Source organism: Vanellus vanellus (assembly GCF_965231255.1).
Source record: "Vanellus vanellus genome assembly, chromosome: 5".
Taxonomy (NCBI): Eukaryota; Metazoa; Chordata; class Aves; order Charadriiformes; family Charadriidae; genus Vanellus; species Vanellus vanellus.
The window spans coordinates 71352742-71379384 of NC_138910.1; the positions used below are offsets into that span (position 1 = coordinate 71352742).

Genomic DNA, 26643 nt, shown 5'->3' on the forward strand with positions numbered 1-26643 from the left:
CACCCAGCTCCGCACGGCGCTACGGCAGCCGGTGTCCGCCGGCCACCCCCGGGAGGGAAAACCCGCAAAGGCCGGTTGGCGCTGCCACCATCGCAACACTGGAGCCCGTTCCCGCCTCGACCGGCCCGGACCGTCCGGTAGCAGCTCGCGGCCGGAAGCGGAAGCGCCTCCACGGCGGCGGTATAAGCGGGCGGCGGTATAAGCTGTGGGTCGGCGCTCGTTGGCGGGACGGTGAGTGCGAGCGGCGGCGGGTTGGCGGGGCGGCCTTATCGCCCCCTCGGCCGCGGGGCGGACCCGCCCTGGGCCGCCCCGATAAGGGGCAGGTGGGCGCGCTGCCGGTCCGCGTCGCGTTTGGCGCCTCCGCGGGAGCCGAAATGTGGAGGGTTCGCCCCCGTTTGTGGGGCGCGTAAGCGATTCGGTAGCAGGGACTTCCGTGTTTTCAATATATACACCTATTTTCATATCTCTGCATGTTAATTTAATGCATGTTTATGTATGTGTTACCGATGGGGAACTCCTTGCTTCGCATTAAAAGCGAGTTGTAGCTGTGGGTTGGTGCACAGCTGTGGTTTATGTTTCTCTGGTTATTAAAGCATCCCCCTAGCCAGACTGCTTACGCTGCCTTTGAATTACTCTGAGCTTTAACTCTTTTATGTGAATGTGGCAGTAAGTGAGAATTGTTTAGCCAAAACCGCATCTTACTTGTCCAGAATTAGTTTGTTTCTATGTTTATTTTTGTCTTTGCCCTTTTAAAAAGAGGCTTCCAGCTTTTTAATGAATGAAATAATGATGGCTAGCAGACACTGTAGCTCCCTTACATCTTGTTAGGAGAAGAATCTGAGTGGAAAGTATTAATTAGTGTGTTTTCTTCCAATGTTTCTAGTTCTGGCGTGTTTCCATTTTTCCAGAGGCTGTAGTTCTGCGCTCTCTGCTATGTTAATATGCAACAGTGTTACATGAAGCAAGATGGTTCTTAGAAAATGTGCTGATGCTAGTTATTGATTAAACATGTGTACCTTGTCTCCTGGGCTGAACTGCTGCATTTAAGATGATTGTGTAACATGTTTGTGTAAAGCATATGGTTGTGTTATATTTATGTTATAGGCCAATGTGACTCAAAAAGCCTTAAGTTTTCTTGTATCGTACAGTATGAGAAGATACCTTTATTTAGGCAACTAAACTCAGGTAAAAAGCACCTACTTGCATGTAGCTGACTAAAAATTGCTATGCAAATTCAGAATAGAAGAGAACACTTGTCACTGTCATTCTTCCTTCTCTGACTCCCTACCCCAAAAAACAGACTCCCTACCCCAAAAAACAGACATACACCCACAGTTTGGTTCACCAATGATTGCCTTCAGCAATAACATCTGGACTTAATACATCTCAGTGCAAATTCAGATCCATTAGTTTGTGTTAAACTGTTGCTTTGCACCAGAAGGTGCTGGTCTGTTACAGTCCCGATAAGACTCTGTAAAGTATGATCTCAAATGCTATTTGTTAGAGCTAACCCTATAAAGGCAGAGGATAGCATTGATAATCTTACATCCCTTCAGGTGCTAGGAACCCTGAGTCACGCAGCACTGAACAGACTTCTTCCGATTCACGTGCCACACATTGTGCAGACCCTGTCCATAGAAAGGTTTACCCTGTTGCAGTCACTTGAGCTAATGGGGAGTCTATTACAAGAAAACATCATTCATCATTTCTACTATCAAACAGAAAGGATGTTCACATGAGAACTTCCTGCTGCTTTGGATAAAAGCAAGGATGCATAGGTGGTGTAATTGCAGGTGCCAAGTGGGAGCTGCTGGCAGACTTCCCTGTTAGAAATAGCTGTTGAGCTTATCCTGCGGCTGTGGGATGTGCATCCCGTAGCATGGGCCTGAAGGCCATGCTGTACGTGAAGCACAGCACAAGACAAGCCTGGACCTACTGTTACGTGGATCACTAAGTCCTTGGTGATGGCCTTCAGGTCAGGATCACTCCAACTAATCTATTATGTCTGTCTGTAAAACAAATGTGCTGGTTGGTATCTGCTGTAAAGCTACAAAAATACAGTTTGAGAAGCTAAGCAAGAAATTGAAAATACAAAATTTCTGTGTAAACACATCCATCAGCTGGGACTTAATTATCTGAGGGAAATTATAACAAGGTGGAGAAGGCAGTGCTATTTTGCGATAGTATACTGTGTGAACGTTCTGCTTTGAAAACAGATTCCTCCTACATAGCCATTCAACCAACATTGCATGCTTACACTCTTGATTTTGTTTTTTTGTTTTTTTTTTTTTTAACAAATAACACTTGAGTTTGGACGCAGCTGAACTTGGGAAGTAACTTCCTCAGCTTCTGCTGAAATCAGCTAGACAGCTTTGGAGCTCATCCTGAATGTGGTTTCTTTTTAACAGTTTGACCAGAAACGTAGATTGTGAGGATGTTGGGACACACTGTAAAACCTTCCTTTTTGATAAAAAGCTTTGTCACTATGAGCAAATTGCTGTTTGCAGCAGCTATGAAGCCAACAACAGGTAATGGAAGATCCTGCTGGACCTTGATTCTGTTGAATTTCACAGGGAAAATGCTTGGATATCAGAGTGCTAAGCATGAGAGAGAAGCCCAAGCTCAAAGTGACAACTGACTCTGCACAATCTTTTTTCATTCTCTCTTTAGTAACAGAAGGCGGCTACGCCTCTGTGAATTAGTACTAAATCAGGTGTGTGACACTTTCTATAATAGCAGTGCTAGCTATTGCATTCTGTTTGTATTTGAAATGCATCTTACGCAAGAGTTGAGCTCTTAAGTCTCGAATTTCCATCAGAGTCCACATGCAGATTTTGGCAGTATGGGAACAAATAATCTTTTGGCTCTTTAAATGATAGTCTCCATTTCTAATGGAGCAGGAAGACAGAAAGTTATTTTGGGATTCAAAACACACGAATATGTAAAGACCTACTGTATTTTAGCTCGCTTTGCACACAGCTATTTGTAGTTCTATGTCAGAATGCTTAAAAAAAAAAATTATATATGCACCACTTTTATATGATCCATACTTCACATCAGAGAGGGATTTTTAGTGGTTTTTGTTTTTCAAAAAAAAAAGGTAATCTCATCTGGTAGCATTTGCCTGGTGCAGGTGTATAACAATTCATAAACAGTTATGCTTGTTGCAGAGGAAGCCAAAATGTTTCTGTTTTTTTTTTTTTTCTTCACAATGCCAGACAGCCTTGATAATGAGCTCTGATAATTCAGCTCTGAGTTGGTGAAAATTAGGATTCAAGGGTGACAAAGCACATATCTGGCATAAAAAGATGGGACCGATCCTCCAGCAGTGATGTTCTTTGGAGCATTATTTTTTGTTTTGTTTTTCTGGGCTATGCCTTTATAAATGCCTTTACTTACTATTCACTCCTAATCAAACCTCTACCTGTATCGGGTCTTCAGAGCTTAATATGCAGCAGCTGTTTTTGACAAAATGTGTTTATCCCCAACTGCAGCAATAATTATAGCTTGGTTCCTCAGCCAGCTGTTAGCGAGTTGGTAAAAGGAAGACTAAGTGCAGAAGCCCTATGGAATTACTGTACACTAAGGGCAGACAAAAATCTCTTATTCCTGTCTGCCTTATCAATACTTACTGCTGATTTAAAACAAACAAACAAACCAACCATGTTTTCACCTAAGCATCCGTATTAATTGTATGTTATTGCAAGGTGCTTCTTTCTGTACTTCTTAACCCTGAGAAATCTTAAACCTGTGCATTGTAAAGGAGGGCTCCTTTTTTGTTCTCTCCAGGGTAGCTATTAATCTCCTTTATAGCAGTAAAATCTGTAAAGAATCTACTTCAGCTTTATTCTAGCATCATGAAGACCTCTCTGATTTTATTTATTTATTTTTGCATAGAAAAGGTGAATTGTTGCAACTTACTGAACTTCTGGAAAACTCAGTTTGTTCTTGTTCTTTTTTAGGCAAAAATGTCTGCAGCATGCAACTTCGTTGCACTCCACACTGGGCAGAAGATGCCTCTCATAGGACTGGGAACTTGGAAAAGTGAACGTGGCCAAGTAAGCAGAGAACACTACAATATTGTCCTCTCAATTCGTATTTGTGTTTTGTGCACTTTTTTTTTTTTTTTTTCTCCGAAGATCCTGGATCTGAGGCCTGGATCTTTTGCTTGAATGGTTTTAGTCTTGGGTCCACTGAAGTCAGTGGAATGTATTTGCATGACTAAGGCCTTAAGGCACAAAAGCAGCAGCAGCAGAAGTTCCCTTAAGATTTGTTCACCCAGTCCTCAGGCAGTGGTGCTCTGGGAAATGAATCCAGAAAGAGACCAATAAGTGGGGTGAGACAGGGAAAAAGCTGTAGCTATAATATGGTACCTCACTCTTCTACTGGTAAATCCTCAGGCTGCCAGTTTGACCAGACATCCCTCTGGCTTGGGCTGATGGCTCAGCTGAAAGTGTTATTTTGGGAGGCAAGAACTCTAGTTGTTGTTGTATAAGTCCTGTTCCAGTGGTTAGCCTACGTTAAGCAGACAAAGAACTTGCTTGGGTCATCCTGCTTTTAGACTGAGAAGAGTAATGTGTCATTAGATATTCTCTCTGCTTCTAAATGCAATGAATTGGCAACACCCCCACTTGGAAACAATTCTGTGTGTTATTACAAACTGTCTGTGGGAATGTTTGCATGCTATGGGCTGTGCCTCTTACTGTAATACTTCTCCCCCTTGTCTGTCTTTTCCTTTCTGTTTCATTTATTTAAAAAAGAAATTCCTGGGGGCAGAGATTGCCTTTCACAGCAATTATGTGCAGTGTCCAGCAAGACTGTCCTCTTGCTTGGTGGAATTCTTAGTAGTTATTGTTGTTTTTAGTGTTGTTTTTAATGCCTTTTGTGTTAGCTTCATGATGGTTTTTGAAGTATGTTGGATGACATTGTGCTCCTGACTGAGAGGGAAAGTTAAAACCCTTCTCAAGATGACCCGTTGTGCTATTCGCTCATGCCAACTAGAGAAAAAGGTGGGAAACAAGCTATAAAAATTAAATCTATTCAGACCCATTTTATTGTTGGGCTTTCTGTCCAAACAACTGTCGGGACAGTGGATCTGTTGGGAATAGAAGCTGTGCTAATGTGGAAGCTGAGTTGCTGTGAGAGCTCAGTCAACCTCTTAAATAAGGACAAGGGTGAATGTTCAGCTCTGTCACTTAAAACATCAACTGACAGCTGAATTGCATTTATTAACACGCGGGAACTTAATGGATGAATTTCTGTGCACTCAAAGCAGTTTAATGTGCATTGTGCTAAAACAAATGCCTGAAACTAAAGAAACAAAATATTAATGCATTGTTTATTTTGGGCACTAACTGTTCTGAGGAAAGTGCGATCTTGTAAAACAACCTGGAAAGATCCTGCTTGAGCATAATTTCAACCTTGTTCAGATGGGTTTTGCCATAGTAAGCAGCACTTCTAGCAGCTGAATCCCACATGGGATCCAGAGATCTTCTCTGGGGTCCTGTGGGAGTCACTTCTGTGGAATCTTCAAAGACTTACTCCTAGAATGTATTGAAGACAGGATCTAGAAAGTGTGGTGAAAATGACCAGAGTTACAGAAGTTGCTGCTGTTCCTTTCCTATGGAATAAATAAATCCATATTTATTACTCATCAAAATTGTTTGCTTTTTTTAAATGGAGATTTATCAGATTTGGAAGCATACCAGCAATTTGCCAGAGTGTTCAAATGATTTTCCCATAAAAGGATGTGATGTAGTTCAGGGAGAATAATTGCAGCTGTGAATTAAAGACTAAGGGCCAAAAACTTAGAGAAGCAGAAGAATAATAATTGATTGTATTTAATCTAGTTGTTTCCCAAGTAGAAGCTATTTGTGAAGCTGTTTTGTGCAAGGGCTGAGAGTGGAAGGGGATAGCTTTTAGATTATTTTGGGTAAATATTTTGCAGATTGTGATTATTTTCCTTGCCAAGTTGCTTTTCAGTCTTGACCTTACTCTCTTGATTAATTTTCTTATTATTGCTGTTACTATTCCTGATCCTAAACAAGCCTTCTCCTTGTAGCCAGATCTTAGCACTCCAGTACAAAGGTGTCATTGCAGCCCTAGTTTCCTAGACGGTAACAATAGGGGGTGGAAATTATTGAATCCAAATCCGTGTTGGAAGACTACCTTAAAATAATAGGATGTTTTCAATCTTACATTATCAAATGCTAGAAGAGAAATTTGTTTTAGATGTTACCATGGGAACATGATGGAGGGCTGTTGAATGGAAGGGAACACAGTACAGAAGCTTATGAACTGGCAGCATGAACGAGTTCAAAGAGAAGTACATTCAGACAGGAGCATCAGGAATACCAGTAGCATGTTTTGGTTTTGTGTTTTTTTTTTTTTTTTTTTTTTTTTTTTTTTAATATTTGAGCTTGATTACCTGTAATCCTTTGATGCTTTGTTCTCGTCTCTCTAGTGGGCCATGCTTTCAACCTGGAGGACTGGTCCCCACCAGATGAACAGTCTAGCCTGCTGTGGCAGAGGCTGATTCTGTGGGGAAAGACAGATGTGGGGCTGAGGGAAGTTGTATTTTTCTGTGTGAAACTTCAGGAAAGCTGAGGAGGAAATGTGTACCTTAGAAAAACCGGTCAGACTGGGGACTGCGTGTCTTGTGACAGGATTGCAGCTATGGAGGAGACTGCTTAGTTCTTGAAAAGTTTTTTAGACAATCTAGAGAATCCTTGTTAGGTGCACAAAAAAATCACTACTGCTGGTATATTTTAAGGAGGAACCTGAATTCCACATCTGAAGGATAGAAGGCAAAACTCTTTCTTTTAGGGAATGTCAGCTCTAAGCATTACTTATGTGGTGGTCTGAGTTCCTTTTCAGCAAATTTTAGTACAGTATGTACAAACTGTGATATAGTAGTACATGTTCCAGTCATACTGCATCAGAATATCATGTGGACTGGTGATCTGAGTTGTTTCTTTTTTTTCCCTATTCCCCTTCATCAAATGTACTTGGACTGGTAAAATGTGGCAACTTTGCAGGAAGCAGGGGAGGCTGTCAGAGTCTTTTCTTTCCAAGTGTTATTGACTGGAACTGTTAGAGTGAAAGCCTCTTCATAATGGCTTGGGGCTGTGCAGAAGAGGCTCCCTATTCACTTGAACGCTGTGTTGCTTGGAAGTAAAAAAAATGGCATGTTAGTTTTTCACCTTGTGATTGGCAAATTGAAGAATTGGAAATCTAGGAATGCATACTATAATGAATTGGGACTTATGGATTCTGTTTCTGAATCTGCCCCAATTGTTAGCAATACCGTGTTCCTCGTCTTCAAAAACGAATACGGGTGGGTGGGAAGGCCCAGTCCCTTGCTAGGATGTATAAATGGGAGTGTAGTCCCTAGGCTTTGCTATACAATGAAGGAGAGTAAGGCTTCAGCTGCAATACTGTGTCTGGTTTGGGGCAAACTACTTCAAGAAAAGCATGACCCGGCTGATGAGACAGCAGCAACAGTGATGCAAGGTCTGGGAAAAGTGAGTTGTGATGGAAGATGGAAGTGCCTACAGTTACATGGCCAAGAGAGGTTTGAGAGGAAGCATGCTGATGCTTTCCAAATGCACAAAAAGCCCTTGAGAAGGGGAAGCTATGGATTTCATGGCTGAGGAATAGGATGTGGCATCAGGGCTGTCTTGGTTAGACATTTAAAAGGCTTTGAACATAAAGATATCTAAGCATTGGAATAGGCTGCCTGTCACAAGAAGGGTTTTGACAAACGTGTAGGGGTGGTTTAGACTGACTTGGCACTGCTGTGGGGCATGGGAATAGATTCCTTCAGACCTACTTTCTGTAGTTCTATGATGCTGGGTTGGTGAGTCACACCTAAGCTGTGTGACTGAATTTGCCCAATTCAAAGTGAACTCAGTAATTGCTCCTTCCACAGCAATATTGCCAGGCTAAAGTAAAGAATATATGGAAAGTGTGAGGGATCCTTTGGCTGTTATTACTTCACAGCGCCAAATATCCAGAAGCATATGAAGCTCTAAGTGCTTCTGTCGTCTTTTTCCCCCTCGCCCCCAGCCCCCCAGGAAATGTATGTACCTGTCTGAACATAGTCTCAAAAATAGAAAACTTTCTGTTAAAATAAAGTACACTTCTTACGTTTACATCTGTTTGTTATTATGGTCGTCGCCCCTCCCCCCCCTGCTTTTTTGCACATTTACTCTTGGTTATTTGCCTCTTGCATGGAACAGGAGCTCTCAGTTCCTGTTGGAATATCTTAGTAGGCTGAGAGTAGTTTACACAAATATAAATGTTGTCCAAATCCAAACCTTATTTAAATGGCCAGTCCCAGTTTTTCAGTGCTAGAAATTTATCAAAACACTCTGACATAGAAATAAGGCCTCCTTTTTATTGCTTTGCAGAGATGTGTTTGGAGTGTCTTATCCCTGGTTTTCTGCAAGTGGTGCCTGCTTTCATTTTATGGCAAGTTTTGTAGCTGTTTGGATTTAAAAAAAAAGTATTATCCTGACAGAGGAAATGGAGGATTAGTACAGACAAAGAACACCGCTGTTTTTCCTTTCCTCTCTGCTTCTGCTCCACAGCTCGCACCTTTGTGTGTGCGGTGTGTGTAGATATTAAGTCTTAAAAGCCTTTAATATGTCTCAAGTGATTTCAGAATTACTACGACCTTGACTTGTAGTGACCTTCTGAGGAATGTCTTTGTCAAAGTGAAACAAGGACTGTAAATACCATCCTGCTAGAGAAAGGAAGAACTTACTTCACTGCTGTACTAGAAGTGCTTTGTCATTCTGGCTAAGGGAAAAAGGTCCAGTTTTACTCTCAAAATGCCAAGGAATGCAGTCAGAATATCCTGTGTCTGCTTTAACTGCAGTCCTGGACAAGAAAAATAAATAAAATCCACCAGTAGAAGAGAGATCTTTCTCATGTCTGATTCCCCCTTTCTTTCTGTAGCATCTAAAAGCGGGACTGTACATGTCTTTAATTGTTGTTAATAAATTTGTCAGCTTTAAAATTGAAAATGCCAGTACTTTGATTAAAGTGGAAGAAATCAGTCTCTCTAGCCTTTGTGGACACATTTTTTTTAGTCTCTTGACAAGAGACATGTAATCTCTATAAATAGATTAGGGCCCTATTGCATCAAGCCTTATACACAGAGTAATTTACAGTCTCCCACAGTCTTGAGAGACAAGTCAGAGAAAAGGAACATATAGAAATCACTGTACAGATAAGACACGCTCTTACTGTAGCACTAGAGATGGGTAGATGTAAAAGAGAACATGTGCTTACTGTCCACAGAAAGTTAAATAAAATAAAGTTACTTAATGCTCATCAGCCTAACGGGAGTTAATGACTACGCTGAAGTCTGAGTAATTCTTAGTCTTGCACAATCAGTTATTAAAACTCTTTGTTTAATAGCTATTAAAGAATCCTTTACAATATGCCATTCTGCATTCCCTTCTTTGGTTTCTAGACTTGCTCCTTATCTGAGGCCCAAATGTGAATGTTTTGTGTTTCATTAGAGCTTTCAAAAGCAGAAACAGATTCAAAGTATAGTGCCTTGATTCCCAACCATTCTGGCTTATGTGTAACAATATGGAGTATGGGATGTGTGGCTGTTGGCAACACCTTCATTGTCAGCAACGTGGAAAGCAGAATGCAAAGCTGTGAGCTTCATCAGGAGATCCCCTGCAGGCCATGGGTTAATATTCAGCAGTATAGTGACTTCCATTGTTGTGCAATCAATGAGAATGAGACATGAGGGAAAAATGTGCCATAAAATAACATTATCTTAGAAATTAGGTGTGAGCAGTTGAACGACAGCCAAACTCTGTCAGAAACCAGGCTCTTCATTTACTGGTAGAGAAGAGGTGTCTTCCAGGCTTGACTGACATTGATCAATTGGTCTGTTAGTTCCTGAAAATTTGTCTTCCTAAGCCATGATTTATTTGAAAACTGCTTCTTAAAGCCCACTTAATAGCTAAATAAAGTGTGACAACTGTAGTTAAGAATGAATCCCTGTTCTGTCTGGTGAGTTCTTGCATGCTTGGCCTGTGTGCATGGTCCATTTTCTTGTTACTCTTGGAGCATCTGCTAGGAATTAGCTCTTTACTCCTAAAGGCTGTGCCACAGAGGGCTGTATCCTACTCCCTTTGAGTCTCGTGACCTTATGTAGGTCCATACTTTGGGGGTGTTCCTCATGAAGTTCCTAATATATTTTTTTTCCTCTCTCTCTCTCCAGTCATGTGTCCCATTCCACTGCTTTCATTGGGTAATCTGATTCTGATTACAGGTGAAAGAAGCTGTGAAATATGCCCTAAGCGTGGGTTATCGCCACATCGATTGTGCAGCAGCTTACAGCAATGAAGTGGAGATTGGTGAGGCTTTCCAGGAATGTCTTGGGCCCAACAAGGTAAAAACACAGGAATCACCATGCTGACTGTATGTTGCATCAAAATTTACAACTGTGACCTGGAAGTAGACTGTAAAGTTAACACTTGTGGCTTTTCCTGCTAGTCCATCCCAGCTGTTTGTTATTAATCAGGAGCAGGCATGAAAGAGGGCTTTCTCTCCTCTTATAACCATCCTGGCTGTCAGGAATATTTTCATGGAAGCTACAGAAAATGCCTTTTTTAATAATATCCCTGCCTGCCCCTTTCCCCCTCACAAAGTATCCCAATCAGTAGTTATACTGTAAAATATTTGCCATGATTCATATTAAAAGTTACTCTAGTTTGCCAGTCTAGAATAGCACGCAATGTTGGGTAGCCACAGCAAATTCGATGACTGTGGGTTTTTTGGTTATAGATAAAATATGAGCGAATAAATACATACTTTTTTTTAAAACGGTAATTACATTTGAAGGTTTGATAACTGTGACTCTAGGGCCTGCACCTGAGACTCCATGGCCTAAGTATAATGTAATGCGACAGGCATTCCTATGGATGACCTGAGGTGGAATCTTAAATTCATCCCCTTGCTCTTGTTGGCCTGAGGGACCAGAAGGATTACCTGTTCAGCCTCAGAGCTCATGGAAAGAAAGTTCTTATGTTTCTGCTTTCCTGCTGCTCTTGCCTTGGCTTTAGGACAATCTCTTTGTTATGTGATTAGCTTGAGAGGCTGTTTTCAGCTTGCACCAGGGATTTCTTCCTACTAGATATGGTAACTAATATAGGGAAGCTTAGGAGACTCTTATTCCGTTCATATTAGCTAGTTAACTTAAATGTAGACTTTTAAAAACATCTTGCTCTTTGAACACAATAGCCATATGTGAAACAGAAATAACTGAATAGTTGGAGGAGAGAAACTAAGGAATTAATGATGCCAGCTTCTACAAAGTATAGGCTTGAGTGAAATTTGGTCATACATAAGAGTGAGAATTGCCCTCTGATGGTGTTCTCTGCTTCAGCTTCCCAAATATGATCTTCCTTTTGCATTTTATATTTCTTAGTTAACCAGCTCTCTATTTATTTAATTTCTGGGTCTTACCCTTCCAATGCAGGGTACGGGGTGCTCAGTTCTTAGTGCATTCCTTCCAGAACCTAGAAACTCAAGTGCAGAAGTTTGGGGAAACTTCTTCTGTTTATTTTCCCACGCTCTTTCCATGAGAAGCACTCTTGGTTTATAACATGTGATGAGTATAGTAAGTTAGTTGGTTGTGCCTAGAATATGTGAATTGATAAATATAAATTACAAAATTTACATATGAATAAACTATTATTTTGGCCACATCACACTTAGTAGTGGTTTTAACCCTTGAATTGTAAAGTTTGAAAAGTGTGTGTGTGGAGAGGATTGTTTTGTTTTTCAAAACTTCTAATAAATTGTGAAGTACTTGTTAAACTTTAGGACTGGCCAATGTGTGTATTTCTCTTGCTCTTCTCCATCCAGTATATTTTTGAAAGGTTTAATTTGTAGGTTCCATGTGTTAGGGTTTGATTTTTGTTTTGTTGGGTTTTTTTTTAGACTTAAATTGTTCTCTTTGTTTTAATGGCAGCAATTCTCCAACTAGCTTTCTTTTCCTGAACTTGTTCCAGTAAATTACGAACTCCTCCCTTTCTTAAAGGTTATTAAAAGGGAGGACCTGTTTGTAACATCAAAGCTCTGGAATACCAAGCACCACCCAGATGATGTAGAGCCAGCACTAAGGAAAACGCTTGGAGATTTGAAACTGGATTACCTGGACCTGTACCTTATGCACTGGCCACATGCCTTTGAGTAAGTTCTGTGTGGAAAGGGCACAGAATGCAGAAACCCCAGTTTTACATAAGTGGTTGGTGTTATATCCTGAGGACCTTCTTTCTGAGCTGTGAATTTCTTCCTATGTATACTGTGTGCAAGATGTTTTTCAGTGTAGCTAATAGTGTAGTCCTATGGACTGGCATAAAGACACTCTTTTTTACCCATACCATGTACACTTACTCATACTTGGTCCATTCATTCACAGAAACAATTGTTTGAATTTCATTCTTCTTTGAATTTCAGTTGGGTGGGGATTTGTTTGCTGTTAGATTTGTAGCATGTCTGTAATCATACAGTAGAGGAGACAAGAATTCTGGTTTTGTGTAGAAGTATTGTAAGTAGAAAAGGGATAATTGTTCTCATTATTTAGAAATGATGAGTCTGGAAAAATGGGTATTAAGTCTTCATTTAAAGTCTTTAAGCAGTTACTTATTTTTTTGAATAGTGAGAACAAGTAAGCAATGAAATTAGGATCACTAACCTGCTGACAGTTTGGCACGGGGTGCCAAAGTTAGGTAACTGAAAGTAGTCTAACTGGGGAAAAAGGAACAAAGCTTTATGTGACAGGTTTCTATACTGAAGCTTGCCATTATATACTAGCTGGAAATTTGGCTTGCTGTGAGGTAAAATCTTTTGAGTTTAAAATATATTAGAAGTTTAAATTAGTCTAGTATCTTCTTCTAGTCATTGGGGAAATGTGGCAGCTATTCTTGGTTCTGCCATTGACCTACATGGTAACCGTGAGGAAATACCAAAACTGCTTTGTGCCTTAGTTTTACTTATCTGTAAAATGATAATTAAGTGCTTTGTAAAGAAGACAACACTTTTCACTAATAGTTATTAACTGTATGGAAGTGGCCAAACATATGCAGTATGGTGGTGGTATCTGTATGAGGAGGAGATGAAAATGACTTCTTAGGACACTTTATTTGCAGTAATTCTACAATCTGAGGAAATATGAGAAGAGGCAGTTCTCTCATTAAGTGCTAAATGCACCTATCCTACAAACCCATCAGAAACAGAGTTCCTTGCTCTATTTTCTTGTAGATGTGGCTGAAGTTTTTTCCCCTCTACAATCAGTAAAAAGGCAAGGGGAGAATAAATCTCCTGACCAGCTGTTTGCCTGGAGACTTCACTCAACAGGGGAAAACCTGTCAGATTGAGGGGCTTCTGTCTGTTCTGCAAATTTGAGAACATTTTTTTTCCCCTTCTAGTCATATGAACTGAATTTTACAAAGCATGCAACACTACTGATAAAAGGAAAGACACTCAAATATATCCCTCAGCATAACAGAATGAGGAAGTCTTTTCAAGTAAAGCTGGTTTGGAGGAAGAACTTCTGTTAAAAATTCCCCCTGTTGTGAAATAAGTTTATTTTCCAGTTGATTGAAAAAAAAAAAAAAAAAACAACACCATACATTAAACGTTGCTTTGATAACAACGCAAATAATGATATATATTTAGATATTACTAATATTTAAATTTGCTTGGTGTTGTGGAAACTGTTGACAAAACTGACATTCTAATAAAGCAGTTTCATGTTTTCTCCTTGGAAACCGTTGACTCTCCAGTTTTCCATTAGCTCTGCTTCATCTGTTCTAATGTGTGGCTATCTATAATGCCTGTTGTATTGGGAAGCTGAGCAAACAAATATTATTTACACAGAAATTAAAAAAAGACTTCCGGATGAAAATCACAGTGCTTCTAGGTCTTGAAAATTAATCTCTCACTGAATATACTGCTCTCGACATATGAGGCTGCTTTTCTGAGTTGGGAGCTCATAAGGCTTTCAGTTATTTTTGATTCTAGATTTACCAGCGACATGAACAAAAACCATGGCCCTTTGTCCCCAGCTGTGGCCGTTTCTCACACCATTTGCTGCTTAGCTCGAGCTACGTAAGACAGTCTCCGCGATCTGAGCTAGCAGTGTCCTGCAGTGGTTATGAAGCAGTGCTCTTCCAGTGGCATTGCGGCCACCCCTCGGTGTGTGGCCTGCACAGAGACCAGTCACTGCCCTTTGGCAGTGTGGTGGTGTCACCTGGCATAACCGGGTTCTTTGTGTCTGATTTGGGGTTTTTTGTTGTTTTTTGTCTGGTTTGGGGAGGAGGGTGTTGCTTTTTAAATTTTATTTTATTTTTAAATGGATTGGTGTGACTAACTGGAAACACACCCAATCTACAATCAATATGTAGATGTTAAGACCTCTCTGAGAATTTGCAGTTGTATCAAGTGCTGATGCTGCTACAGAATCCAGAGGCAGTGGGAAACCAGCATACTTTGAATACAGTCTCTCCTAGAGGGCTCTTAAACCAAGATCCCTTTGGTAGCAACTCCAAACAGACTATGAAGAATATCAGTCCTCTCTCAAAAACAAGTTGAAAAACTAAAGCTGCCCTCTGAGTTGCTGTTCTCTAAATCGGCTGTTTTGCTAGGATCAAAGTGTGCAAACAGCTGCTGCTGTGTATACAGTGGCTTATCAGTTCTGTGTAGTCACTACCATATAGGTAAGTAGTTCAAAGTACTGTATAACAAGTTTACATAGGAAAGACAGTAGGTGAAATAATTTCTTATAGGTTAAGTCAGCAGAGTGGAATTCAACAAATTTGCTCAGTTTGTACTCTACCTTCTAAACTATGTATAAGCTTTTTAAGAATACTTTGAGGAAAGTTTCTTTTAGTGAAGAACTAACGCAATATAAATAATGTGGTATATGTACTTACACTTTACCTTTGATGCTGCAGACGAGGGGACAATCTGTTCCCGAAGAATCCCGATAACACTATGCGTTATGACTACACTGATTACAAGGATACCTGGAAGGCTATGGAGAAGCTGGTAGAAAAAGGTCTTGTGAAAGCCATTGGGCTGTCAAACTTCAACAGTCGTCAGATTGATGATGTACTAAGTGTGGCTACTGTCAAACCAGCTGTGCTCCAGGTAAGGTGAATAAAGGAGAGGACGAATACCTTTCCTATGTGTCCATAAGAGTGAAGAATTTGCATACCGTATGTTTAGCACAAGGGGTGTAGCTTCTTATGTACGGGGAAGAATATAGCCACTTCTGCCAGAGTAGGGGCCCAGAGGTTGTCTTTCCAGGCAGATTATTGTGTTGGGGAGGTAGCCTATATCCATCCATGTTCTGTGGCCATTTATGCCTGCTTAGCTGAACAGATCTGTGGAAGAGTTCATTTTCCCTCTGATGAACAATTTAGTCTATAAGAAAGAAAGACTGCGAGGGAGTAACTTGAATCCATTGCGTAGAGAGCTTCCTTGCTTGTTGGATGATGTGTTTGGTATGTGGGGAAAATCCAGCACGCTAAACTTAGGTGATCTGTTCTCCTTTTCCTGTAAACTTAGCCTACCAGACACTCTTTCGTTCTTTCATTAAGGCTTATCCTCATAAGGTTTTGCAGAATCTGGGATGATCTCCTGTGATGTGTTTGGTTCTGCTGTACTTTTGACTTCTTGTTTGCTTAGAGTTTTGTGTTGATACCTGTTCTCTAGCCACTCATTGTGGGTTATTTTAATAGGTAGAATGCCATCCTTACCTAGCTCAGAATGAGTTGATAGCTCACTGCCAGAAACGAGGACTGGTTGTCACTGCCTATAGTCCCCTGGGTTCTCCAGATCGCATGTGGAAACATCCAGATGAGCCTGTGCTTCTAGAAGAACCTGGGATCAAAAAACTGGCAGAAAAATACAGCAAGTCACCTGCACAGATTATTCTCAGGTACAGAACAATTGTGGGAGAGAGTGGTATTTGGGACCCAGTCTTAATTAAAGCAAAACATACAAGCTAGAAGGAATCTACTTAAAGCACTTGTTCTTCCACATCAGTGGGGAGTTAAAATCACAGGGAGTGCTAAAAGAAAACCCCATTTGTGCTTTTTTTTGCAGAGTTGGTAGAGTTGGTCCTGCCTTAGGGCATGTGGATGGACTAGGTCAGAGGGGTCCATTCAGGGCCTGGATCCTTGCCTGGGGCAGTTCACTACCTTTTTTTGCTGTGGAATAGCAGTAGGAAAATGAAGGCAGCAGCGTACCATATTTGAGTGCCACCTACTGAATTTGCCCGTGGCCGGTTGCTTGAACCCTTGAGCTCTTGTTCCTTCATTCAAATGGGCACCCAGGAAGAGGGGCTGAGGAAGGGACCTTCCTCCTTCACACTGAAAAACCATTTGCTGTTTTGTTTTTGTATAGCAAAAGCCAGCTACTGGATACTGGGAAACAAGATGATTGAGTGATCAGCACCTTGTAAAGTAAAATTGGATTTCTGTTGTCATTTTTTTTCTGGCTCTGTATCTATCAATATCACTAGTACAAGTCTTGGGCAGCAGCAAGTTACCCTGCCAGCTGAATGCGTTCAAGGCTTGGGGCTCAAGCCACTAGACAGGCATTTGAGGGATCTGGGTTTTCTTCTAGTTTCTCAGTGGTTGTTGTGTTGGAACTTGCATAAAGTGCTTCAGTACATTTTTCTGACTGTTTCTTGCGTTTCTAGCTTAAAGCACCTGAAACTTGCTTGCTTGTTCAAAGGCACAAGCGTCTTCCTCTCATTGATTAGTCCACTGGCTGCTGTCTTGCTTGAGCTTGGACATACTAGGTTCTAATACAATACAGTGCTATGTCAGCCCTCTTCTGGGTATTTGTATTTCACATGGAAACATAAGTGGCATCTCTGCTGCCACAGATTATTACTCAACCAAAATAAATATTCTTGGGCTGCACGCATAGAAAAATCTCTCTCCTCCTTCTCTTAACAGATGGCAAGTGCAGCGTAAAGTGGTTGCCATTCCCAAGAGTGTCACTCCCGCTCGCATTCAGCAGAATGTCCAGGTAAGTTTAAATGGAGGAAAGGAGTTTCAGCAATGCCCTTTCATGTAAGTAGTATATGTCCTACTACTATAGGACTATATATGTCCTGCTACTTGCAGACCAACAAGCTGAGGCACTTGAGTCATACTTGTTCATCAATGTATGCATATGCTTAGAAGGGAGGGTAGAGATTTTTGGAAAAAAAACTTGGTGTGTTTTAAGCAACTAAGTGTGTGTATGTGCATGTGTGCACATGCACAGTCTTGTTACCAAGGACATTCTTTACCTTTTGATAGGAGTCTAAATGAAAAATCTTTACTGAAATTTATCTGAGATACAAATTTATTGAACAAGGCAGTCTTCTAGTGATGTTTAATGTTCTTATTTATGAATAACAGTTGTTTTACCCTGCAAGTGAGGGCTGGTGACTATTTCTGCAGCAAACTGCTATTCTAATGATGATGAAGGAATAGACTTAGTGTGATTCACTTCTGCTCTGAAGTAGAGACAGCTTAGTTTAGAAATTATTTGAAAACTCTGGCTTCCAGTAATTTGGAGAGAAGTCTCTGAATCACTTCTTGTGGTCTTTTTTTCAGCCTTTAATCATACAGATTGGCTGGTTTCATACTTGTTAAGTTAAGACTTATTTCTGTAACTGTTACTCCTATTCTGTAACTAATTTCTGCTATGTAGTTTGCTGCTAGAAATGTCAAGAAATTCCAGTAAACTCTGTGTGGGAACAGAGTATTGACTGAATAGGCAGCACTTGGAGGAACAGTCCCAGTGCTTTTTATCTTTGTGGAAGAGTGCTATGCAGTATCAGTGTAAGCTTAGACTTGGCAAGTGTATGAACGCCTCAGGCTTTAAGCCTTTGTTTTGGTGTTTGTTATGAAATGGGTTTAATTGCAACTTCATATTTGTGAACAGAAGACAAACTGATACTGTCTGAAGCCAAGATTTTTGCAGATACATAAATTCTGTTGATCAGAGTTGCGTGGAAATTCCCTCTATTTAGGGCTTAGATTTGCCAAAGTTGCACCTTCTGAAGGTGTTTGAAATATTAAAGTTGCATTATGTTTGATTTACTTGGGTTTTAACAGTAGGATCTTGCAACTCTAATATAACATGTGGGTTTTCTTTCTGAAAGTAGAAAAGAAATATTATATAACTACAGTTTAATAAATTAAGGCTTTAAGCTAGAGTTTAAACTAAACTAGGGTTTAGGGCTTTAAACTAGAGTTGCTGGGGGAGAGGAACCACGATCCATCCCGCTTCTATCAATAGGATGCCAATACCAGTAACAGAGGCCCAAAACCTGGAGAAGGGTTGCAGGTCAGCAGGAGAGCACCTGGAGTGCGGCATAAAGGAAAACCAGTACTCCAGCCAGGAAGCTTCATCGGGGGCCCAACTTCAATGTCTTTCTGCAAATGCACATAGTGTGGGAAACAAAGAAGAGGAGCCAACTGAGAGCTTATGTGTCAAGATTAAAGGGAAAGCACGGACAGGTGATGTTACAGTGTGGGTCTGCTACAGGCCACCTGACCAGGAAGACCAAGTGGATGAGGCCCTCTGTAGATAGATAGGAGCAGCTTCACGTTCACAAGCCCTGGTCCTCATGGGAGACTTCAACCACCCGTTGGAAGGACAACACAGCAGGGCATAAGGAATCCAGGAAGCTCCTGGAATGCATCAATGATAACTTTGTACTCCAAGTGATGGAGGAGCCAATGAGGAGAGGTGCCATGCTGGACCTTGTTCTCACCAACAAGGAGGGGCTGGTGGGGAATGTTGAGCTCAAGGGCAGCCTTTGCTGCAGTGACCATGAGATGGTGGAGTTCATGATCCTTAGGTTGGCAAGGAGCGTGCACAATAAGCTTGCTACCCTGGACTTGAGGAGAGCAGACTTTGGTCTCTTCAGGGATCTGCTTGGTGGAGTACCATGGGATAAAGCCCTGGAGGGAAGAGAGGCCCAAGCAAGCTGGCTAATATTCAGGGACCACCTCCTCCAAACTCAGGAGCAATGCATCCTGACAAAGAGGAAGTCTGGCAAAAACACCAGGAAGCCTTCGTGGATGAATAAGGAGCTCCTCGACAATCTCAAACAGAAGAAGAAAGCCTATAGAGGGTGGAAGCAAGGACAGGTAGCCTGGGAGGAATACAGATAAATTGTCTGAGCATCCAGGGATCAAGTTAGGAAAGCTAAAGGCCAGGTAGAGTTAAATCTGGTCAGGGACGTCAAGGGCAACAAGAAAGCCTTCACTTCAGGTTATGTCAGTGACAGAAGGAAGACTAGGGAAAATGTAGGCTAACTCAGGAATGAAATGGGAGACCTGGTCACCCAGGACATGGAAAAGGCTGAGATACTCAATGACTTTTTTGCCTCAGTCTTCACTGGTAAGAGCTCTAACCACAGTGCCCAAGTTGCAGATGGCAAATGCAGGGACTGGGAGAAAGAGGAACAGCCCACTGTAGGAGAAGACCAGGTTCGAGACCAGCTGAGGAACCTGAAGGTGCACAAGTCCATGGGATCCTGATGAGATTCATCTGCAGGTCCTGAGGGAACTGGCAGATGAAGTTGCTAAGCCACTATCCATCATGTTTGAGAAGTTGTGGCAGTCTGCTGAAGTTCCCACTGACTGAAAAAGGGGAAACATAATACCCATTTTTTAAAAAGGGAAAAAAGGAAGACCTGGGGAAGTACAGGCCAGTCATTCTCACCTGTGTGCCCAGAAAGATAATGGAGCAGATCCTCCTGGAAACTCTGCTAAGGCACATGGAAAATAAGGGGGTGATCGGTGACAGCCAACATGGCTTTATTAAGGGCAAATTGTGCCTGACAAATTTGGTGGCCGCCTACAACAGTGTTACAGCATTGGTGGATAAGGGAAGAGCAACTGACATGATCTACCTGGACGTGTGCAAAGCATTTGACGCTGTTCCGTGTGACATCCTTATCTCTTAATTGGAGATACATGGATTTGAACAATGGACCACTCGGTGGATAAGGAACTGGCTGGACGGTTGCACTCAATGAGTTGCAGTCAATGGCTCTATGTCTAAGTGGCGAGCAGCAACAAGTGGTGTTTCTCGGGGGCCAGTACTGGGACCAGTGCTATTTAACATCTTTGTTGGCGATGTGGATGTTGCGATTGAGTGCACCCTCAGCAAGTTTGCCGACAACACCAAGCTGCGTGGAGTGGTCAACATGCTGGAGGGAAGGGATGCCATCCAGACGGACCTGGACAGGCTGGAGAGGTGGGCCTATGTGAACCTCATGAAGTTCAACAAGGCCAAGTGCAAGGTCCTGCATGTGGGTTGGGGCAGTCCCAAGCACAAATACAGGCTGGGTGGAGAATGGATTGAGAGCAGCCCTGAGGAGAAGGACTTGGGGGTGTTGGTGGATGAGAAGCTCAACAGGAGCTGGCAGTGTGTTCTTGCAGCCCAGGCGGCCAACTGTATCCTGGGCTGCATCAAAAGAAGCATGGCCAGCAGGTGGAGGGAGGTGATTCTGCCCCTTTACTCCACGCTCATGAGACCTCACCTGGAGGACTGCATCCAGCTCTGAAGCCCCCAACATAAGAAGGACACAGATCTGCTGGAGCAGGTCCAGAGGAGGGCCACAAAGATGATCAGAGGGCTGGAGCACTTTTCCTATGAATACAGGCTGAGAGAGTTGGGGTTATTCAGCTTGGAGAAGAGAAGGCTCCAGGGAGACCTTATAGCAGCTTTCCAGTATCTGAAGGGGGCCTACAAGAAAGCTGTCGAGGGACTTTTTACAAGACCACATAGTGATAGGACGAGGGGTAATGGTTTTAAACTGGAAGAGGGTAGATTTAGATTAGATATTAGGAAAAATTTTTTAACTCTGAGGGTGGTGAGGCACTGGAACAGGTTGCCCAGAGAAGTTGTGGATGCCCCATCCCTGGAAGCATTCAAGACCAGGCTGGATGGGGCCTTGAGCTGCCTGGTCTAGTGGGAGGTGTCCCTGCCCATGGCAGGGGCGTTGGAACTAGATGATCTTTAAGGTCCCTTCCAACCCAAACCATTCTATGATGATGATGAAAAAGGATTCCAGTCTTATGTGTGTGTATGTGTGTGTTTGCCTCAGTTACAACTGTGTTGTTGCACTGTCATCTGAAATTAAACACTGAAATAGTCAGCAGTATCTCAGGTCACTGCTGCTGTTCCATTCTGTCCTGGATGACTCTGAAGTGGAACTTTTCTGCTTTTAAGTCAGCTCTGTTGCTTGTGGATCTCTGGAGAAATTCATGGCACAAGGGGATGGTTGTGACTTACACAGGAAAGAAAACGAAGAGGCAAAACTCAACATCGATTAAATGTGAAAAATCTATAATGATTGAATAAAGCCTCTTGCTTTTTTTCTTCAGGTGTTTGATTTCAGCCTCACAGAAGAGGAGATGAGCCACATTGGAAGCCTGAATAAAAACTGGCGTTACATTGTGCCAATGATTACGGTAAATTTCTCATGTTTCTAATGGTTTTGATTATGTCCATATGGCCACAACTTGGGGTTTCTGCAGTTTTCTTTCTTTCACTGTCCCTGTCAGAACTACATATGAATAAGAGTGCTACATCTTTTTAGGGTATCTAAAATGAAAGAATTTTTCAAAAGCTGCGTACACAAAGGTAGTTTTTTGAAATTTTTTTTCCTCTGTTTTGGCCGCTGACGGTTCCCTTGAGTTCTCATTACTGACCTGTCCATGGGACTTTAACCAGAGTCCCATCTTACTTCAAATCTCACCAAACTCCTGCTCACTTGTTCATCTCATGTGCAAGCAAGCTAAGGTCCACGGCATTCCTCCAGAAGTATCTCTTGTTCCAACTGTCCCCGTCTACTTTATACTATAAACCTCTAAGATCAGTGAAGACTGAGAGTCTATCGTGGAAGTCACGTGAGGGGAAACTGTCTGCTCCCCTCCACTGGATGTCCCCCCTTTCAGCATCTGTTGTAACAACCTGCTGAAGTTTGGTTTAGGCTGTGTTATTTTTCTTCCCAAATCCATTAGCTGCAGCATCTTTTAGCATCAGTAGTTTACTCTGTTGCCTCATGTGCTATCAGATGCCCGTCTGGTTTTAGAGAAACCAATGCCTTATAAGTGTTGAAGGCTTCTTGGCCTTTCTTATATTAAAGGACCTAACCTTGTCCCTTTCCCCTCACTGGGGGGGGGAGGGGGGAACAAACAAACAAAACAAACAACCAAACCAAAAACCCACAAAAATGAAAAAAAAAACCAACAAAACAACCAAACCAAAAGTAATTTCAGTGCCTTTTTGTCTGGTCTCTTTATAGTGTTCCTAATTTCTTATTGTCCTTCTTTTGACTATGCAACAGAGAGCTGTTGCCATTCCCTGGTGCATCACTGACCAACATATGGCAACTGTGCTATAATGAGTCTGAAGTGATTTATCCCTTCTCTGTCATACAGTACACTGCATAGATACAGTAGGTCCCTCTGCAAATTTGGTGGCTGTCAAGCATACCCTTGCCTCTCCAGCAGTTTGTCTACCCATAAATTATTCTTCAATAGTCGGTGGCAACCGACTATAGGAATGCTTTGGGAAAAGCTTTTCTCCAGGATTTATCATTGAGGGTTTTTTTGAGTACTTGAAAGCATATCAGTGACTAGTCTGAGTTAGAAAAGAGAAGTTGTGAATGTGTGGTGAAGGACTGTCTCATATCAAGGGTAGATCCTTGTTACAGCTTTCGCTGTTTGTCATGCTGGGGTTTACCAGAGCTTCAAGGCCATGCTTTTAACTGTAGGGTTGTTTCAGTATGTGTGCGTAAATATAAATCCCCACATCCCTGCAGCCAAAATTATCTTGGCGTTTATGGATCCAGGAGTCTGTACACCAAACTGCAAGCTTAGCTGCTGATCTGTGTGAATGTGGTAGCGACAAGCACACCTGCTGCTGACAGTATGTTTCTTTCAAGTGTTCTGCTACTGGTGCAAACAAAGTTGTTTTGTTAATGGAACTGCAAAATACATTAGAATGTAGCCCGGCTTGGACAAGCTGGAAATAATTCATGTGCTTTTGTTACCTGGGAGACCTATCAGATCACAGTGATTCACAAAGGAGAGATGAAACACAGTTCAAAGTGCTAGCCCGTCCAACTAGAAAAAGGGTGACTCTGATGCAGCTGAGCTTCAAAGATATTGCTGTATTGTCAGATAACAAGACAGGAAGAAGCAAGATGAGGAGAATTAAAATATGATTCTGTAGCTGTAAGATCTCTAGTGGAACCTTTTGTCTCCTGCCCATCCCTTCTGGGCTTATTGGAATTTTAATTCACAGTTGATTAAAATTCCTGTCTAACCTTTCATGCCTAACCTTTCATGCCTATCTCCTCTGTGAATCTAACTTTCAGTGTCTGGATTTCAAAGTGTGATATGGCAGTGATATCGGAGCTCCTATCATAACTGATGAGACAGTTTTTCCTTGCTTTTTGTTCATTGATACATAACCACAAGTTCTTATAGCTGTGCCACTCTTCTGCACTCTTCTGTGTTTTTGTTTAAAGCCTGAGGAGAGGCTATTACATTGCATGTAGGCAATTTAAGTTGCTTTATACTTTGACAGTTCGTGATTTGGATAGAGGTTAGAAATTACCTTGCACCAGCCTGAAATCCAAACTTTTGGAAACACATAATTGGCCAAGGAAACTTGAATGACTAGCAAGCCAGGAGAGGAGGAGTGACGGTGTTGTACACGTGATGATCTGTCTATTTTTGATAGTTAGCTACCGTTAACCTGCAGTGTGTTCACTGCTGATTTTACACCGCCCTCCTTCTCTCAAATTCCTGGGGTAGGCTGGAATTGGCTATGTGAAACATTGCTTCAGGCAGCTGCTGTCTTGGCATGCTGCAAACAAGAATGCTTACCTGAAGAGCTGTTCCGTTGTAGTGTGTAGTGAAATATGCAGGGGGAAGAAAGTGGGGGGGAAAAATGAGGAATATGAATCTTAGGAGCATGAGGAAGTTGTTGGCTCTCAAGTGAATATGGGTAAACCTGAAGATACTGTAATACTTTTGTCCAGTGTTTTAAGGATTGCCTTCAGCTGACAGCTTCATTTCACCTGTCTTTTATTTTAATCTGAGCATCAGTCAAATGTTAACATCTCAGTTTTCTGCTCTGTAGTGCCCCCAAGTGACTAATTTCACACTTCAGTAGTCTTCACGGTAAACAATTAATTACTAGGGATTCCGGTTGTTGCTTTGAAATGCGGGTTTTTATACTGAAAGCTGATAGAGGGACTTGCTAGCAGATACTTGGTTTGAAAGTCCCTGTGATTCCCTCTGCCCCCGTAGCATTTTGAGTCATCTCTAACATCACATTTATATGTATAAAAATAAATTATTTCTCTAACGTAACTTTTATTCAGTCATTAGTCATGTAGTATAAGTTTTTGCTGAATGATGCTAGTATGTCACCCAGGGAGGTGTGTATCTCTGCCAATGCTGCACCCAAATTTCCCCAAACAGATGAGGAGCAAGGTTTTGCCTCAGCTCCTCAGTCTTGCAATGGACTTGATGCAACTATAAGTGTAACATGTGCATCTGAGTGCTAGGAAGTGGGATGTATGAACTGAGACTTCTTCGTGGCCACGTCTGCTTTTGGGCCAGTCTGAGCCTCTGTTTAATTATGTGTGAACATCAGTTTCAGTATTCCCATTTTGCAGCTGGAAAAGCTGGTCTTCCATGGAATGTTCTTGAACAAAAGGTGCTACGGAAGAGTTAAGTGACACTATTAATACTTCGGTGTATGACCCTGAACAAGCTATTCAATGTGTTTCATCTTACCCATCTGTAAAATTGACAGCCCGGCAACTCTATCATGGAAACATGGGCAAAAGCTCCAACTCCTCTAAAGTATTTTGAAGCGTGCGTGTTACAACACTTACTCAATGACAGCTACAAGGCAAAAGGCTTTTAACTATTCTTAATCTAACTCTTCAAGCCTCAGCTGCTGGAAGAAAGACTCTTGCTGTAGGCTACAGAAATCTTATCTTTTTTTTTTTTTTTTTTTTTTTTTTCCAAGAAGTGCTAAGAGGACTCTGGGTAGAGGGAACAGCTCTTGTTTAAGCCAAAAAGGTGCTCCCAAATGTTTGGGATATGAAGATTTAGAAACGTAAACCCTGCAGAACTTGAAACTGAGAGTAAGAATGGATTTTTATCTTTCTGACCTGACACTGTCTGCTTATTTCACAGGTGAATGGAAAGCTAGTACCAAGAGATGCCGGACACCCCAATTACCCGTTCAATGACCCCTATTAACTACTAGAAAATAAGGTGTTAGAACAACATGCTCCTCTACCTGCTCTTTCACAAAGTAATTGTTGCCACAATTTGTCAAAAAAACTGTCAAATTAAAACCTTCCTTCCTGAGTAGGTTTACTTACAATGTACTGCTTCTAATTGACCTCCTTTCTGGAGATACTGTAGCTTCCGTGTCAAAGTTTGTGGATTTATTACAATGACTGCAAGCTTGCTCCTGGAAGCATCAAATCTTTGGGGGATTAGATAAAAAGTGGGGGAGTCTAAATCAAGTTCCAAACGTGTCATTATCAGGCTAGGGCAATACTTTGGGTTTACTGCCTGTAAAACAGTTTTGAAAGCTTTAGCTATGACCAACCATGAGGAAAAACAAAAAAAAAAAGGTGAAGGCATGAAAGCATTTTAAGACTAAACAACTGCTCAGCCATCAACTTTGATACCCTTATTAATATTTTTTTATTCAGAAAATAAAGGGAAATGTGCTGCAGTTGCACTATGTCCATAAACCATTCATTAAAACCCAAGTAACCAACCATGCCCAGTGTTTTTTACCCACGTTAGAGTACTTGTGGGACCTCGAATTCTCTATTTTCTTTTTCTTCTAATTTGCCTGTAGATTTGAGGAGAATAAATGCATACCCTGGAGCAGGCCTTCGGGGCAATCCTCTCTCTTGCTTGCCACATGGGTAGGTTTCAGCTCCAATTGGCCTGTCCTATCACAGAAGCCTCAAGAACTTTTTAGCAAGTCCTGTAGAAAAACATCCTGCTTTTACTGTAAAGTTGCCCAGTGTCTCTTTACCAGAGATGTCCAGTTTGAGTTCTGGAAGGTCACAAAATTAGTTCCTGACTGTACAGTAAGAGCAAAGACCTGTCAGAGGGCCCCTTCTGTTTTATGTCGCATTTTTGACTGCTGCCTGGGCTGATGCTTGGGAGAACTGATCCCATCTCCTGTTCTACCGCTGACCTGCTGGTAACACCGGGCAAGTCACTTGCCTTTCCTGTGCCTCTGTTTTCCCACTTGCCATGTCTCTGTGTTACTCCCTGGTAGGCACTGATTTACCAAGTACTGACACACAGTTGAGCAGGGCTGGAGCTCTAGCACCAACAATGGTTTTAATTTGTTTCAGTCTCTTGGTGAATTGTCTCGCCCTTTGAGTACAAAGGACATGAGGTGTTGGTGCCTACCAGTGCTCTGGTGGTGATACCTTCTGTGACCTTAGCAATGTTAATGCTTTATTTTGGTTTTCTCTACCTGTAAAATAGGGTTAATGCTCATTTGCCTTGGTTCGGA

The 26643-nt window shown here is 41.7% G+C and overlaps 1 protein-coding gene across 1 annotated transcript; it reads left to right on the plus strand.

Moving 5' to 3' along the window:
* The first annotated feature begins 253 nt into the window (after positions 1 to 253).
* On the plus strand, positions 254 to 25822 carry AKR1A1 (aldo-keto reductase family 1 member A1). Its single transcript, XM_082483540.1, has 9 exons — positions 254 to 323; positions 3963 to 4058; positions 10301 to 10420; positions 12074 to 12225; positions 14991 to 15186; positions 15780 to 15979; positions 17007 to 17079; positions 21447 to 21533; positions 25287 to 25822. Exons 2-9 carry the CDS (start codon positions 3969 to 3971, stop codon positions 25350 to 25352), a joined length of 984 nt encoding a protein of 327 aa, XP_082339666.1. The 5' UTR covers positions 254 to 323; positions 3963 to 3968; the 3' UTR covers positions 25353 to 25822.
* The last annotated feature ends 821 nt before the right edge of the window (positions 25823 to 26643 follow it).

Bases quoted from the DNA above. Each gene is read 5' to 3' on its own strand.
- AKR1A1 (XM_082483540.1), top strand. From the start codon at position 3,969: ATGTCTGCAGCATGCAACTTCGTTGCACTCCACACTGGGCAGAAGATG. The intron at 12,226-14,990 runs GTAAGTTCTGTG...TTGATGCTGCAG, and splicing joins CACTGGCCACATGCCTTTGA to ACGAGGGGACAATCTGTTCC. The intron at 15,187-15,779 runs GTAAGGTGAATA...TTATTTTAATAG, and splicing joins TCAAACCAGCTGTGCTCCAG to GTAGAATGCCATCCTTACCT.